This window comes from Hyperolius riggenbachi, chromosome 3 (genome assembly GCF_040937935.1).
Source record: "Hyperolius riggenbachi isolate aHypRig1 chromosome 3, aHypRig1.pri, whole genome shotgun sequence".
NCBI classification, from domain to species: domain Eukaryota; kingdom Metazoa; phylum Chordata; class Amphibia; order Anura; family Hyperoliidae; genus Hyperolius; species Hyperolius riggenbachi.
In genome coordinates this window covers 425,930,025-425,944,448 of record NC_090648.1, presented here as the reverse complement: position 1 = coordinate 425,944,448, position 14,424 = coordinate 425,930,025, and the positions used below count along the sequence as shown (strand labels likewise).

Below are 14,424 nucleotides of genomic sequence, written 5' to 3'. Positions count from 1 at the left end.
TGGTGTAATAAGAGAAGTTGAACATTATGACATGACTCATACTATGAAAGAATTAGAAAGATTGATGGTTAAAGAGACAAAAAATGTATGGGAGGTTGCCTCACTGGAAAGATATTTGCAATGGGAAATTGCCCCGAGGGGTTTGGCAGTAGCAAAAGTTTTATCAGAGGATCTGGCAGATGAGGAAACTTTGGAAAAATGGGACTATATGTTCCATGTGTTTTCTATGGAAACCACACAATTTGTTTTAGATGCAAGAAAAGCCCAATCTAGAAAATTAGGGGGTGAAATCAGGGATATTCAGAAGATATTGGTCCCCCATAAATCGCAAAATGACTATAAAAGTCTAGAGGTAAGTATATAAGCTAGGCTTGAAACATTAGAGAAAGAGATTGTCAGCAAAAAAATTAAGAAATTTATTAGAGACTCGGTGCCAGTTACAGGAGAGCAACCGAAATTAATAATGGAAGAGTGTAGGGGGGGTGATAACACTCAAAGTGAGATAGGAACCCTAGAGACAATTGATGAAACTGGAGAAAATATGGAAGAGACAGTGGGTAAGTATTCACTTTTGCAAGATTATGTGGACATTAGTGAAGATGACACCACAGAGGAGTCAGACTTGGAGGAGGAAAGGGGAGAATGTACAAAGTCACAACATTCAATAGTTTGGGAAGAGGGTCTACGACCTAACCAAACAAGTCATGATAGAAGTGGTAATAGACAACCAGGGAAAGATAAATATAATGAATCAAGCTAATCCCAACCCAATAACAATGAATATACCAATCTCCAATAGATTTACACCATTGTCGGGTAACTCGGGTATAAATAGAAATCCAGTAGATAGAAACAGAACCCCAAGTGGACGACCCCTCACTAGGCAGAGAGGTTTCAGAAAAAATAACAGTAGACCCAGACAATCACCGGCACCTACACATCGAAATCCCCAAATGTCACATCGGAGGAATAAGGATTTTATAAAACCGAAAAATAGTCATAATATTATAGTTGAGCCCCCAAGGAATTCTATCAGCCAATATTTTTTACGGACACCCCGGCCAATCCCCGGAAAAGGGGGTGTAGGGGGGGGAGGAGGAAATCAAAAAAGGTGACAGTACTGGAAGAGGGTAACCAAATAGGGGGAGATGAACAAGGGGGGGGAGGTATATTCAACATCAGTGAACGCCAATTAACAAAAGAGGAAGTGAGTCTCTTGAAAAAGGGCTTAAAATTTGCTCCCTGTAATAAAATAAATCAATTTAAGACATATGTCGACATAAAGAAATTTATGCGGAAGATATGCTTAACCACCCTGGCGTTCTATTAAGATCGCCAGGGCGGCTGCGGGAGGGTTTTTTTTAAATTTAAAAAAAACTATTTCATGCAGCCAACTGAAAGTTGGCTGCATGAAAGCCCACTAGAGGGCGCTCCGGAGGCGTTCTTCCGATCGCCTCCGGCGCCCAGAATAAACAAGGAAGGCCGCAATGAGCGGCCTTCCTTGTTTTGTTTAGATCGTCGCCATAGCGACGAGCGGAGTGACGTCATGGACGTCAGCCGACGTCCTGATGTCAGCCGCCTCCGATCCAGCCCTTAGCGCTGGCCGGAACTTTTTGTTCCGGCTATGCTGGGCTCAGGCGGCTGGGGGGACCCTCTTTCGCCGCTGCTCGCGGCGAATCGCCGCAGAGCGGCGGCGATCGGGCAGCACACGCGGCTGGCAAAGTGCCGGCTGCGTGTGCTGCTCTTTATTTGAACAAAATCGGCCCAGCAGGGCCTGAGCGGCAGCCATCGGCGGTGATGGACGAGCTGAGCTCGTCCATACCGCTAAGATGGTTAAAGAAATATTTCCTGAAAAGGCCTATACAGGAAGAAATACAGCAAAATACCTGTCAACATACATCTTTAAAAAGACCCTCAACCTTTTTTCCGCTGAGTGAATACAGTGACGCAATGACCGCGTTTGAGAATCTTGTAGAGCGAGACATTAGATGCCTAAAACCTAAGAAAATATATGACAATTTAACAAAAGGAGAAAGGGCAGCTATAAGAAAAATACGCGAATATCCAGCGATCACTGTACGGCCAGCGGACAAGGGTGGAGGCATTGTTGTACAAGATACTAGTGCATACCATCAGGAAGCAATGAGATTGTTGGGAGATGAAAATACATATCATGTTATGAGGAGTGACCCCATCTTTGGATTTGAGAAGGAATTAAAAACATTATTAGATAAGGGATTTGATCAGAACATTTTGTCATTGAAAGAATATGAATATTTGAACGTGAGGTTTCCTAGAAAACCCTTATTCTATCACCTGCCAAAGGCCCATAAGTGTATACAAGCCCCTCCTGGCAGACCCATTGTATCCGGGGTAGGGTCCCTAACCTCTAACCTTTCTAGATATGTGGACTCTTTTTTACAAAAGTATACTAAGGAAACTGAAGCCTATCTGGAGGATACCAAACATATTTTAAATATTCTGGAAGGTGTGAAATGGGAGGAGGGATGGCTGTTGTGCACTCTTGATGTAACATCGCTATATACTATAATAGAACACCAGAAAGGACTGGAAGCGGTCAAATTTTATCTGGATGGTGATGAGAACATGAGTGCATTGCAGTCAGACTTCATCCTAGAGGCTATACAATTCATTCTGGAACATAATTATTTCCAGTATGGGGAAGAGTGGTACCTGCAGGTCAGCGGCACAGCGATGGGGACCCGGTTCGCACCGGCTTATGCAAATTTATTTATGTCTTACTGGGAGACCCACAATATATATGGAGTGGGTGGTCCCGGTGCGAGCCGGGTCCTATGGCGTCGTTTTATAGACGATGTGCTGCTGATCTGGCAAGGTGACCGAAGCTCACTGGAACAATTTGTGAGCACTGTTAATGATACTGACTGGAATATAAAGTTCACTGCAAATATAAGTGATCAAAGGATTAATTTCTTGGATTTAGAAATATATATAGAATCAGGAATTTTAAAGACCAAGACCTTCCAGAAAAATGTTGACGTAAACAGTTATATTCTTTACAGTAGCTGCCATTTGCCAAGGTGGCTAAATGGTATTCCCAGGGGACAGTTCACGAGGCTACGCCGTAATTGCACAGAGATAACAAATTACAATATAGAAGCGGATGGTCTCGTGGACTGTCTTCTGGAAAAAGGTTACCCAAGAGACCAGATTGAGGAATCTAGAAGCCTTATAGAGAAACAGAGTCGAGAAGATTTGTTGGCTCCAAAAGTCAAGACAGAAAAAAGTAATGTGGATCTTCCTCTGGTCCTCCAATATACCTCTCAATCGAAATCGATAGCAGGTATTGTGAAAAAACATTGGAGGGTATTAAAAGAGGATAAAATCTTGGGTGACTTATTGCCAGAAATCCCTAGACTAATTTTCAGAAAGGCTCCAAATATTGGGCTATCAATAGCTACAGCTGCAAATGAAAGTAAAAGAGATGTAACAGAATCGAAAAGGAAAAATGGATTCATCAGATGTGGTTTGTGTGTTGGCTGTAAGGCGACACACAACCCTGGTAGAATTATGGAAGTGACAACAGCAGGTGGGGTGTGCTATAAAATTAAAGACTCTATTACCTGTAATACCAGTGGAGTCATATATTGTATACAGTGTCCATGCTGTAAATTGTATGTAGGTAGAACCAAACGGGCACTACATACACGTATTGGTGAACATTTTAAGAACATCATAAAGAAAAATGAAAAACACCCACTCTCTAACCATTATAAAGAGAAACATGGGGGAACCCTAAGAGGTACCATCTTTTTTGGTCTGGAAGTGATAAAGAAAAGCTTAAGAGGGGGTGATTTTATTAAGAAAATGTCTAGGAATGAGTCTAAGTGGATCTTCCAATTGGATACATTAATCCCTAAAGGGTTAAATAGCGAGATGGAAACTTTTGCATTTTTTTAAATAATATGTTTTTAACAATTAACCCTTGCAATTGCTGCTCACATGTATGTTAATATAGGATGGATTGAATGAGGGTATGGAAGAGGTTAAAACAGGTAGAGAGATTAATTTGCATATACCCACAATGCTTGGATTGTGGGAGGAGAGAATCCTATATATGGGCGGCTTTATGGTCAGGACAACCAGTATAACAGACGACTCCGGTGAAATGAGACTGTTCCTCCTGAAGAAGGCTAACGTTTATTAGCAGAAACGCGTTGAGGTGCAAATAAGATTATATTCTCTGTTTTATAAAGGATTCAGGAGTGTGGAAGGCTGTGGAAGCGCTCAGCGGCCAATCACATATACACAAGCTCCTCTATCTTTGAGGTGACGTCACCGAGAAGCAGCTGATAGCGGTGAGATCCGGAAGAGCGAGCGTCGTCCTGGAACTAGCAGTAGGAAGTGACGCATGCCCCCGGATACTGCAGAACAGCTACACGGAGAGCCAGAGCTCAGAAGTCTTTTAGCTGTATACGCAGCTGTACAAACGGAGTGACACCAGACTGTTTAAAGGTATCCCTTGATGAGACAATGTACCTAATTATTATTTGAAGAAGTATAAAAGACTTACACCAAACCCGTTGTATACTAACAAGACGGGTCCCACAGTAACAGACTTAACGGTTGGGAGTCTTGCAACCTAGATTACGCCCACAATTGATTGCAATCTATTTTATGCATATTGGATAATTAATCCCCTTTTCTTCTGATCACAATATTGACTGTGGATCTGAAAGTTTTGCACAAGATTTGGGATTTGCTTCATCCTTTTTTAGTTAATTTTCCGAGATCTGGAGAATTTCTTGAATGTGGATGGTATGAATGAGAGTGTGTATAATGCATAATTAGTAAGGGTGATTATAGGAATTTTATACTGTTTTATTGTCATTTTATGGAAAAAGTATATTTAGAATAAAAGAAAATAGCATATATTAGCGCATGTTCCTTGATTCATAATTTTCTGTATTTTATTTTAGGGGTTTTGGGAACCCCCTGTTTGGAACCTGCAGCTTAGTTAACCCCTAAAGCGCCGCTTCATTTACATTCTTTGATAATTTTCAAAAACATAATTTATCTATAGTAAAAAGAAAAGTGTTTAAATTGTGCCTATTGCAGATATGTCATAGAAGGAAATACTTTTTTTCCGATAGCTCTAAGACAAAGGAATTCAAGTTCAGAGATTATATAACATGTGCAACCACTAAAGTTATATACCAGATATTATGCCCATGTGGAGAAATTTATATTGGAAAGACGGGAACTAGGCACGCTTATTGGTGAACATCTAAATATTAAAGGTAAAAAGAAGGAAATTGCGGTAGCAGTACATTTCAATGAGTGTCAGGGTGAAAGTTGCAAAGGCTTTAACTTTAGAGGGAACTATAGTTTAAAAATTAGCCCTAGACGAGGAGATTTTGATAAAATATTATTGCAGAAGGAATGTATGTGGATTTACAAATGCAATACGATGGCCCCATATGGGATTAATATAGATTTCAACTTGGGGGTGTTTTTATGATGTAGTGCATTGCTTGGATCCCTCCCAGTCAAATAACGAATATATGGAATACAGGAGGATTGTGGCGTGTTGTGATGTGTCTCCCGGGTGCCTCCTCAAGTGGAATAATATTGATTTCCATTGAACATTTTGTGAGTAGTAACATGCAGTAATAAAATAGATAGGATAGGAATTCATGGGGTCAAATAGAATGCAAGATAGTGCTATATTAGCCTACAGCAATATTATTTCAAATATAAATATATACTGTATATAAGAAAAGTCCAAACATGAATTTCCGAAAATATCTACAAGATGGTGCTCGAAAGCACCGAGGAATTGAAGAAGCATAAGGACCAACGTTAAAAAGCCACCAGAGGGCGCTCACAATTTCTGAAAGCCCAGTTGCCTTGCGAAAACTCGCAAGGTAGCGAGTGAAACGCAACGGCTGAAGTTTGGGCAGCACAGGCCACCATAGAGTCTGCTGATGACGGAGAGAAACCCGCGAACGCTTAACCTCTTGACGACCAGCTAACGCCGATCGGTGTAAACTGGTCGTCTGCGGGTTTCCATGTCAGTTCACGGAGGGTGTCTCTGTGAACAGCCGGAGAGCCGCCGATCGCGGCTCGCCGGCAAAATGTAAACACCCGGGGAAGAAATCGGGGAAGAAATCCCTGCTGTTTACATCATACGGCGCTGCTGCGCAGCAGCGCCGTAAGGCAGATCGGCGATCCCCGGCCTCTGATTGGCCGGGGATCGCCGGCATCTGATAGGCGGAAGCCTATCCTTCAATGCGCAGGACGGAACTCCGTCCTGCGCATTACGGAGAAAGGGAGGGAGGGAGGTAAGGAGGCAGAGGGCGGAAATGGCTGCGGAGGGGGGCTTTGAGGAGCCCCCCCGCAAAACGCAGATGGCCGACGGCGATCAGACCCCCCCGGCAGGACATCCCCCTAGTGGGGAAAAAAGGGGGGAAGTCTGATCGCCCTGGCATAATACTGATCTGTGCTGCGGGCTGGAGAGCCCACGCAGCACAGATCAGCCAATACAGCCCTGGTCGGCAAGTGGTTAAATAATCCGTGTAGGGAAGTAACAGATGGTAACCTACAGACGCGACAAGTCCACAGTGAGCGTACATCTGACGGAGCTGGAGGAATTGGTGAGCAAGTGTGCTTCAAACCTCGCTCCTTGATCAGTAAGACTGTTACCCATATAAAGGATGTGGTGGAAGGAACTCTAAGTAATATAAGACACTAATGCAGGCTACGGTTGGCAAGCTATTTTAATGGACACTGTTACTCCTGCTATAGTCAATGCCTTTGAGGTTAATGAATGATGGAATATCAAGCGCAATAATATAAGTGGAAACGCAATCCGGAACGATTCGTTAGGATGCCATATTAGTAAATTTAGAACTGTTATAGTATATCAGCGCTAATTTAAAAGATTTAAAGTCATTTAGGCCTGCAGGCATAAGTAGTGGGGGGTGGGGCGGGTGTATTCGGGGCAGGTGCAATGTGTATGGGACAGGGAAGTGGGTTTTCATGTGTATTGGAATAGATTTATAAATGCACTTTAGAAGATGACTACCTGTCTCATAGTGGTTATTATTTAGTCTGTAGACATGTGCCTAAAGTGCCTTATGGTAAATCCGGTCCTGACTGTATATAATCAATACATCTAGATATGGTCTTCTAAACAAAGTTTCCTATGCATAAAGTTACTGTACTAATCACATGTATTTATATGGGTACTTTGTGAAGATCTTTATATCTTTTGTTGTGCAGGGATTATTAAAGGAATACTGTAAGGGGTTTGGGGGAAAATGAGTTGAACTTACCCAGGGCTTCTAATGGTCCCCTGCAGACATTCTGTGCCTATGCAGCCACTCACCGATGCTCTGGACCCGCCTCCGGTTCAATTCTGGAATTTCAGACTTTAAAGTCTGAAAACCACTGCGCTTGCGTTGCTGTGTCCTCACTCCCGCTGATGTCACCAGGAACGTACTGCACAGGCACAGACCGTTCTGGGCATGCGCAATACACTACTGGTGACGTCAGCGGGAGCGAGGACACGGCAATGCAGACACAGTGGTTTTCAGACTTTAAAGTATTTCCCCCGACCCCTTACAGTACAATTCCCTTCCTTGGACTAATACGTTATAACTATTATTATTTAATGACTGTAGGATAGTCATTAGATGTGTTTACGGACTTGTGGAGGGATTATGTGATCTTTTCAGTAAAGGAAAAGGATTTTATATTATAGGTCGCAGATTATGTTTACAATAGTTGTAAGGGGACTCTATTATGTACTGTATTATTATTATGTATTTATATAGTACCAATATGTTCCACAGAGTATGTAGTCACTAACTGTCCTTAGGAGCTCACAATCTAATCCTTATCATAGTCAGTCTAGTGTTCCTATCATAGTCTTAAAGGAAACGAGATAATAATTTTATACTTACGCTGGGCTTCCTCCAGCCCCATAAGCACCGCTGAGTCCCTTGCCGTCCTCCCGAGTGCCACTGTTCTTCTGCTAATGGTCCCGGGAATTGGCCCAGCCATGCCAGCTGGGCTCTTCTGCGCATGCGTGGAAGAGAAGACTGGGACGACTGAGCCAGATTACCAGGACCACTAGTAGAAGAACGGAGGCACTCGGGAAGAGGCGGTGCTTATGAGGCTGGAGGAAGCCCAGCATAAGTATACATTTTTTTCCTTTTGCCATCTCAGGTACACTTTAAGGCCAATTGTAGGTGGAGAGACAATTAACTTACCAGTATGGTTTTGGGATGTGGGAGGAAGCCCAAAAAAATATTATAATTTAAAAAAAAAATGTATTATATATTTAAAATAATTATCACAATGTGCAGCTCCTGGACTTTGCACATAACTTCTTAGGCTGTCTTCTCCCGATCTGCAGAGTCTGCACAGGCACGTACACCCTAAAGAGCAGTTGCATGGTGCTTATGGCAAGCCATCACACAAGGTTTTTTTTTTTTTTTGAGTACCAATCTCAAAGCTGAGGTCATTAACCTCCTTGACAGTTATCACGAGTCAGACTCAGGGTGGAAAAAACAAGCCAGGAACGGTAGCTGCCGGGAGCCTTGTGCAGAGCATAGCGTGCAGCAGGCATTTTAAAGGATATCTGAGGCAAATAGGATTGTAAGAACGGTATGTACCGAGAGCAGTCCTCATGTCCCCCATGTTCATCTCTGTCCTCTCCTACAAGCCTGCAGAAGCTGCTTCCGGGTCAGCATTAGTAGGCAAGCGCTAAGCCCAGCAGCATGCGTCACTAAACGCGGGACCGGGAGTACTCAGCACGTACACAAGGCGACTCGTAGTGTGTGCATGCGCACATTGCTTCGATGTTTGTGCACTGCTGCCAAACCCGAAAGCAGCTTCTGCTGGCTTTCAGGAGAGAATAGAGGTGAATTAAGGGGGGGGGGGAAGTAGAAAGAATATGGGCATGAGAACTGCTCCCTGTACATGCCTATCCCGAAATGCGTAGGTTGGAGCTACAGAGCGAGGTTTGAGACCTCGATTACATGTGACGCGGGCTGGACGCAGCTTTGTGACACGTGTAGTGACTGCATAGTGGGTATAGTGCGAACAGAGCCTGGTTGCTGCGCCGCAAGTTTGATGTCTTTCCCACGCATAGCAGTGCAGTATTGCGGTCCCTACAGAGACCAATTGATTACTCTATATAATAATTTGTGGAGGACACAGATTTTTAGATGTATGCCACCATTTTTAATAAAAGTTTTTGATATTTCTATGCGATGGAAGCTGTCTTTTGCTAATTGCAGAACGTGACAAGCTGACGGAGGTTGCCAGAGAAGGCAGTGGGGTGGCCATATACCCCAGAAGCGCTGACGGGCTGGTCTGACCTGGCCACAACATCCGGTGAGTTGCTGCACGAAGGGGGGAATCCCCAATGAAAGCGGTTGAACAATTCTATCGTATGGACTGATTTTGAGCTCTACCTTTATTACAGATATAGTATTTTATACAGAACAATATACAAAAGCAATTTATAGGTTTTATCATTTCTGCTTAGAATAGTTACCTTTCGCCTTGAAATTGAGAATTCTTTGTTACATTGCTTACACCCACTTGCTTCATCATCCTTCAGCCAACTATGACCCTAAAAAATAGCCATGAATTGGTTAAGATTGGGGTTAGTAAAGTTCTATTTTACTAGCTGGCAAAAAAAAAAATTAAGGACAAGATGACATGAACTGTGTATAGAAAAACAATATTAAACCACTTGTGAACAAGGTGGGGGCTTTACAACAAGAGTGGTAGAGATGTGTAATATCCCACCATAGGAAATGGTTATGGTCATATTTATTTCAGTTTAACCTCTTAAGGACCACTGTCTTAAACCCCCCTAGTGACCAGGCTATTTTTGACAATGAAGGCCACTGCAGCTTTAAGGGCTCGCTGCAGGGCCACACAACTCAGCACACAAGTGATCCCCCCCCCCCTTTTCTGCCCATCTTTTGTAAATATTTCTATTTTATATATAATAAATTTCCTCTTTTTTTTATTCTCTTTGTACCATTTCCTCTCTCCCCCCCGCCAGCCAATCAGCGCGATCGGCTGTGAGAGGCTTCAGACTATGACAGCGTATCACTTGCATGTTTGTTCTGGGTTCATGGCTAAATGTATTAGAGGCAGAGGATAAGCAGCACAGCCAGGCAAACTGGGATTACTTCTGTCAGAATTCTAGCGGTTTTATTTATGCAGGAAAAGCTGTCATATGCAGGCATGGTCGGAAAATTCCGCGGAATTATTAATTCCGTGATTCCGGTCGGAATTAATAATTCCGATTTTGTTAGTCGGAACGGAATTTCTATATATCTCAAACGGAATTCCGCGGAAATTTTATAATTCCGACGGAATTTTCCAGAATAACATCAAAAATCTCCCTCTTCCTCCTCCTCCATCCATCCATCCTCTTATATCATCCAGTAGGGAATTGCAGATTTTCAAAACAGTTTATATACCATAGCTGGGATTTGAACCCAGGATGCAGTGTGTAGTAGGTAGGAGGAGGAGGAGGAGGAGGAGGGAGAGAGAGAGAGAGAGAGAGAGAGATTTTAAAAATTTTCTGACGGAATTCCGTATAAATCGGAATTCCGCGGAACAGCTCAGGAATTCAGTCGGAATGAAACGGTAGCGGAATTTCGGTAGTGGCGGTATGCGGAATTACCACGGAATCGGAAATTGGCTCTTCCGACCATGCCTGGTCATATGTGTATGTTTTAAGTTTTAAATGTTCTATGCAAAATTTCATTGTAAACTGTAAAGTTGGGGTAATTCTTTAATATATTGCTCTGAATCATCTCAGCATTTTGCAGGTTGTGAATCTTATAATATTATTTAAGATTTTTAATTAAACATTCTTGTTTATGTTAGTGCGCTTGTCTGCGGCCTTGACATTTGAAAGATGCTTCTGTGTAAAGACTGGAAAGAAACACGTTTAAAACTCACATTACTGCAGCAGACATATATATACAGTTTGCTCAGTTATTACATATAAATATTATTAATCTAAATATTAATAATCAATACAGTCCTTCTAAAGAAAGAAATAATTATTGTTAAACCCTATAATTACACATAATACAATTTAGTATTTTGAAATACAGTTAAATGCTGGATTCTGCCAGTGATGCTTTGGGCCAGTGAAACATTTTCGTGGAATTGTTTTGGTTCTGGAGGATTGTTGACATGTACTACAAGGCTGTTACAGCCAGCAAGAAAAGATAACATTTCCCAGCCAGAGAAAATCAAAATATGAAAAATATAAAATAATACAAGGGGTTTTCCCAATTAGTTAAAGATGATGAAATGCTGACATCTGCCGGTTGAAGTTATTATATTTATTCATAAGAAAGGCAAATATATAGAACATGATGTTATATTATTATATTTTAATATGCAATTATATGTTATATGATTAATTGTTTTAAGAAGAATTATATAATAAGCTTTATATTTAAATAAGTATATTAGAAGCCCTGTATGTTTCAATAAGCCCTAAATTGCTGAAGACTCTCACAGGTCTGGTTACAGTGTCAACCTGGCCAATCTTATTTCTTGGAAAGAAGAGACACATTCCAAACTAATTAGCAGAAGGGGACATTATCAGAAATGCGTCATGAATGACATTGTTTAGTCTAAATATCTAGGGTCAAAAAAGTCAACCAGCAGACAAGATGGCTGGTGACTCCATTTTTAATTAACTGCGTCAGAAATGACCTAATCAGAATTTATAAACAATAATATTATGATTTAGGTATTCAAAACATGATAAAGCATTGACGCACGGAAGCTTTAGCCAATCAGAACCTGAGATTCAGGGAAATTCCAGATTAGGCAGCCATATTGCATCCAATCACTATAAAAGTAGGAGCTGAAAGCTCATAGTTTGCAGAAACCGAACAATCTCTTGAGAAGACACACGAGGCAGAAGCTACCTTCCCACAAGTGGTTCTAGATGCTAAAGAGATGAAAGAGAAGGGGTAATATGCTTATATTCTGGTGATTTACTTTATTAATTTTTAAGCATTAAGTTCTGTTAAGATGTTAGCAAGAAGTTTTTTAGAAGCTATTTTTTTAAGCCATTTCTTTAAGAAGATTACTACAAGTTTTACACAGCTACTAGATACACAGCTGTATACATACAGATGAGATTACTTTTGACCTTATTCTACATAACACAACTGTTATATTCTTTTTTGAATGTGCTTAGAAGATTGATGAACGCTTGGCTATAAAGGCCATGATGAGGTGGAATACTTTTAGAAGGAAACACTACTTGGAACTGTTCATATTTTGTATATATACTGTATTATAAGCAAATACAATTTGTTATATAAAATCAAATACTGAGTGCTCTGATTCATTTCCAGATACACCGTCAATCTATAATTACTGTTAGAGGGTTCAGACCCCGCTATGCCGGATTTATATGATAGCAATGCTTTAAAGGCTGGTCCTTTACGGAGTTAGCAATCATGAAAAAGGCAAGAAGCTGAAGAAGAGCAAAAATGGACTATCTGGTCAAGCGAAAGGTTCAGGTGTAATTGCAACCTTTGCAACCCCTATTTCTATGCCACTGATGACAATGTATCTTTAATCTTCCTGGCGGGAACGTAGTTCGGGGTAAGCCACGAAGGAGGATTTCTCAGGCCCTGCTGGGCCGATTTGCATAATTTTTTTTGCTACACGCAGCTAGCACTTTGTTATCTGCGTGTGCACACCAATTGCATTGCCGGAGACGATCGGAGCGGGTGGTGGGGATGCCGCTGCACAGTAGCGAGTCCTAGGCTTTATTTGCTTTATTTTCATGGAGAACACAAATTAGTGTGATTCATATATTGCCAGATCACCATACCTTAAGGGCCTTGTTAACTTCTTTTATGTCTTCCATCTTCAATTTTGATCTGGATAAAATACATGTAAATAAAACTCACATTAGGTTGTACAGATGTTGTAACTCTTTCTCACTCTCGCTAAAACATTGAATGTCAACATATTACATGCAAGCAGACAGCAATAAAAACTGGAAGAGGTTTTAATTCTCTGAGCCTTAAAGAGGAGCTATCAGCCATACTATCTCAGGAAAAAAAACCAAATATATAAGTAGATAAATACTTGCTCTTCTTACATAACATAACATAACACTGTCCACGTTATGATTCCTGTGAATTTTATAAAATTAAAGTAGAGAATCCTATTCTAGACAGTTTCCATATTTACTGTGGCTATTTTGAAGCCAGTTGTGATGTAATATCCGCCCTTAGTCTCCTCTGCCTGATTTGCCCACCCTTCACTATAGAAAGTGCATTGTTTCAGCCTGAGAAATTTTGGCCAATCAGAGAGGAACAGAGGTGTGGGAGGGGAAGACGGGAGGGAAAGAGGCTTCAGCCAATCAGGCTGAGGGGAAGTAGAGAAGCAAAAAAAGACAACCCAACATGCTCTGCAACTTCTCTTTTGTGCACCAAATTTTCTGTGTACTGAAAAAGAGTCATGTAAACTGGGGAATGATAATTTATCAACAAGAAAAGTAATAGTGATTTTAACTTTTGGATTGCCTGATTAGCATCCTTATTACTTGTTTACCAGATAAAAATAAATAATTGATTTTTGGTTTTATGCCCGACAGTTACTCTTTAACTGTGAATTCTCTGGGGGGGGGGGGGGGCGCGGGCATACTGGGGGGGGGGGGGGGCTCGGCACACTAGTCTGCTGCATTATGGGTACCTTCATAGAGGTTTCATGAACTAAATAAAAGTAAAAACTTTAGGCTTAAGGGACAATGAGGTGGGAAAGGGACCCCCAGGTATGGTCTGCTCTTGTAATAATGTAATGTTTTTTTCCTGTTTAACCACTTCACCACTGAGGGGTTTTACCCCTTGAACACCAGAGCAATTTTCACCTTTCAGCTATAACTTTATTATTACTTATCGCAATGACATTGACTATATCTTGTTTTTTTCGCCACCAATTAGGCTTTCTTTAGGTGGGACATTATGCCAAGAATTATTTTATTCTAAATGTGTTTTAATGGGAAAATAGGAAAAAATGTGGGAAATTTTTTTTTTCAGTTTTCGGCCATTATAAGTTTTAAATAATGCATGCTACTGTAATTAAAACCCATGAAATGTATTTGCCCATTTGTCCCGGTTATAAAACCGTTTAAATTATGTCCCTATCACAATGTTTGGCGCCAATATTTTATTTGGAAATAAAGGTGCATTTTTTTCAGTTTTGCATCCATCCCTAATTACAAGCCCGTAGTTTATAAAGTAACAGTGTTATACCCCCTTGACATAAATATTTAGAAAGTCCAGTCCCTAAGGTAACTATTTATGTTTTTTTATTTTTATTGTATTTTTTTTTTTGTAATTACAAAAAAAAAAAAAAAAA

At 41.0% G+C, this 14,424-nt stretch overlaps 1 protein-coding gene across 1 annotated transcript in view; it reads right to left on the bottom strand.

The window, feature by feature from the left end:
• LOC137561625 (RUN and FYVE domain-containing protein 1-like) overlaps window positions 1–14,424 on the bottom strand; it is a 109,059-nt gene that overhangs the window by 2,164 nt on the left and 92,471 nt on the right. Inside the window, exons 16-17 of the mRNA XM_068272937.1 lie at window positions 12,890–12,938; window positions 9,551–9,628 (exon numbers count right to left, since the gene is read on the bottom strand). Coding sequence (XP_068129038.1) covers window positions 9,551–9,628; window positions 12,890–12,938 — 127 coding nt within the window. The remainder of the gene's footprint in view (window positions 1–9,550; window positions 9,629–12,889; window positions 12,939–14,424) is intronic.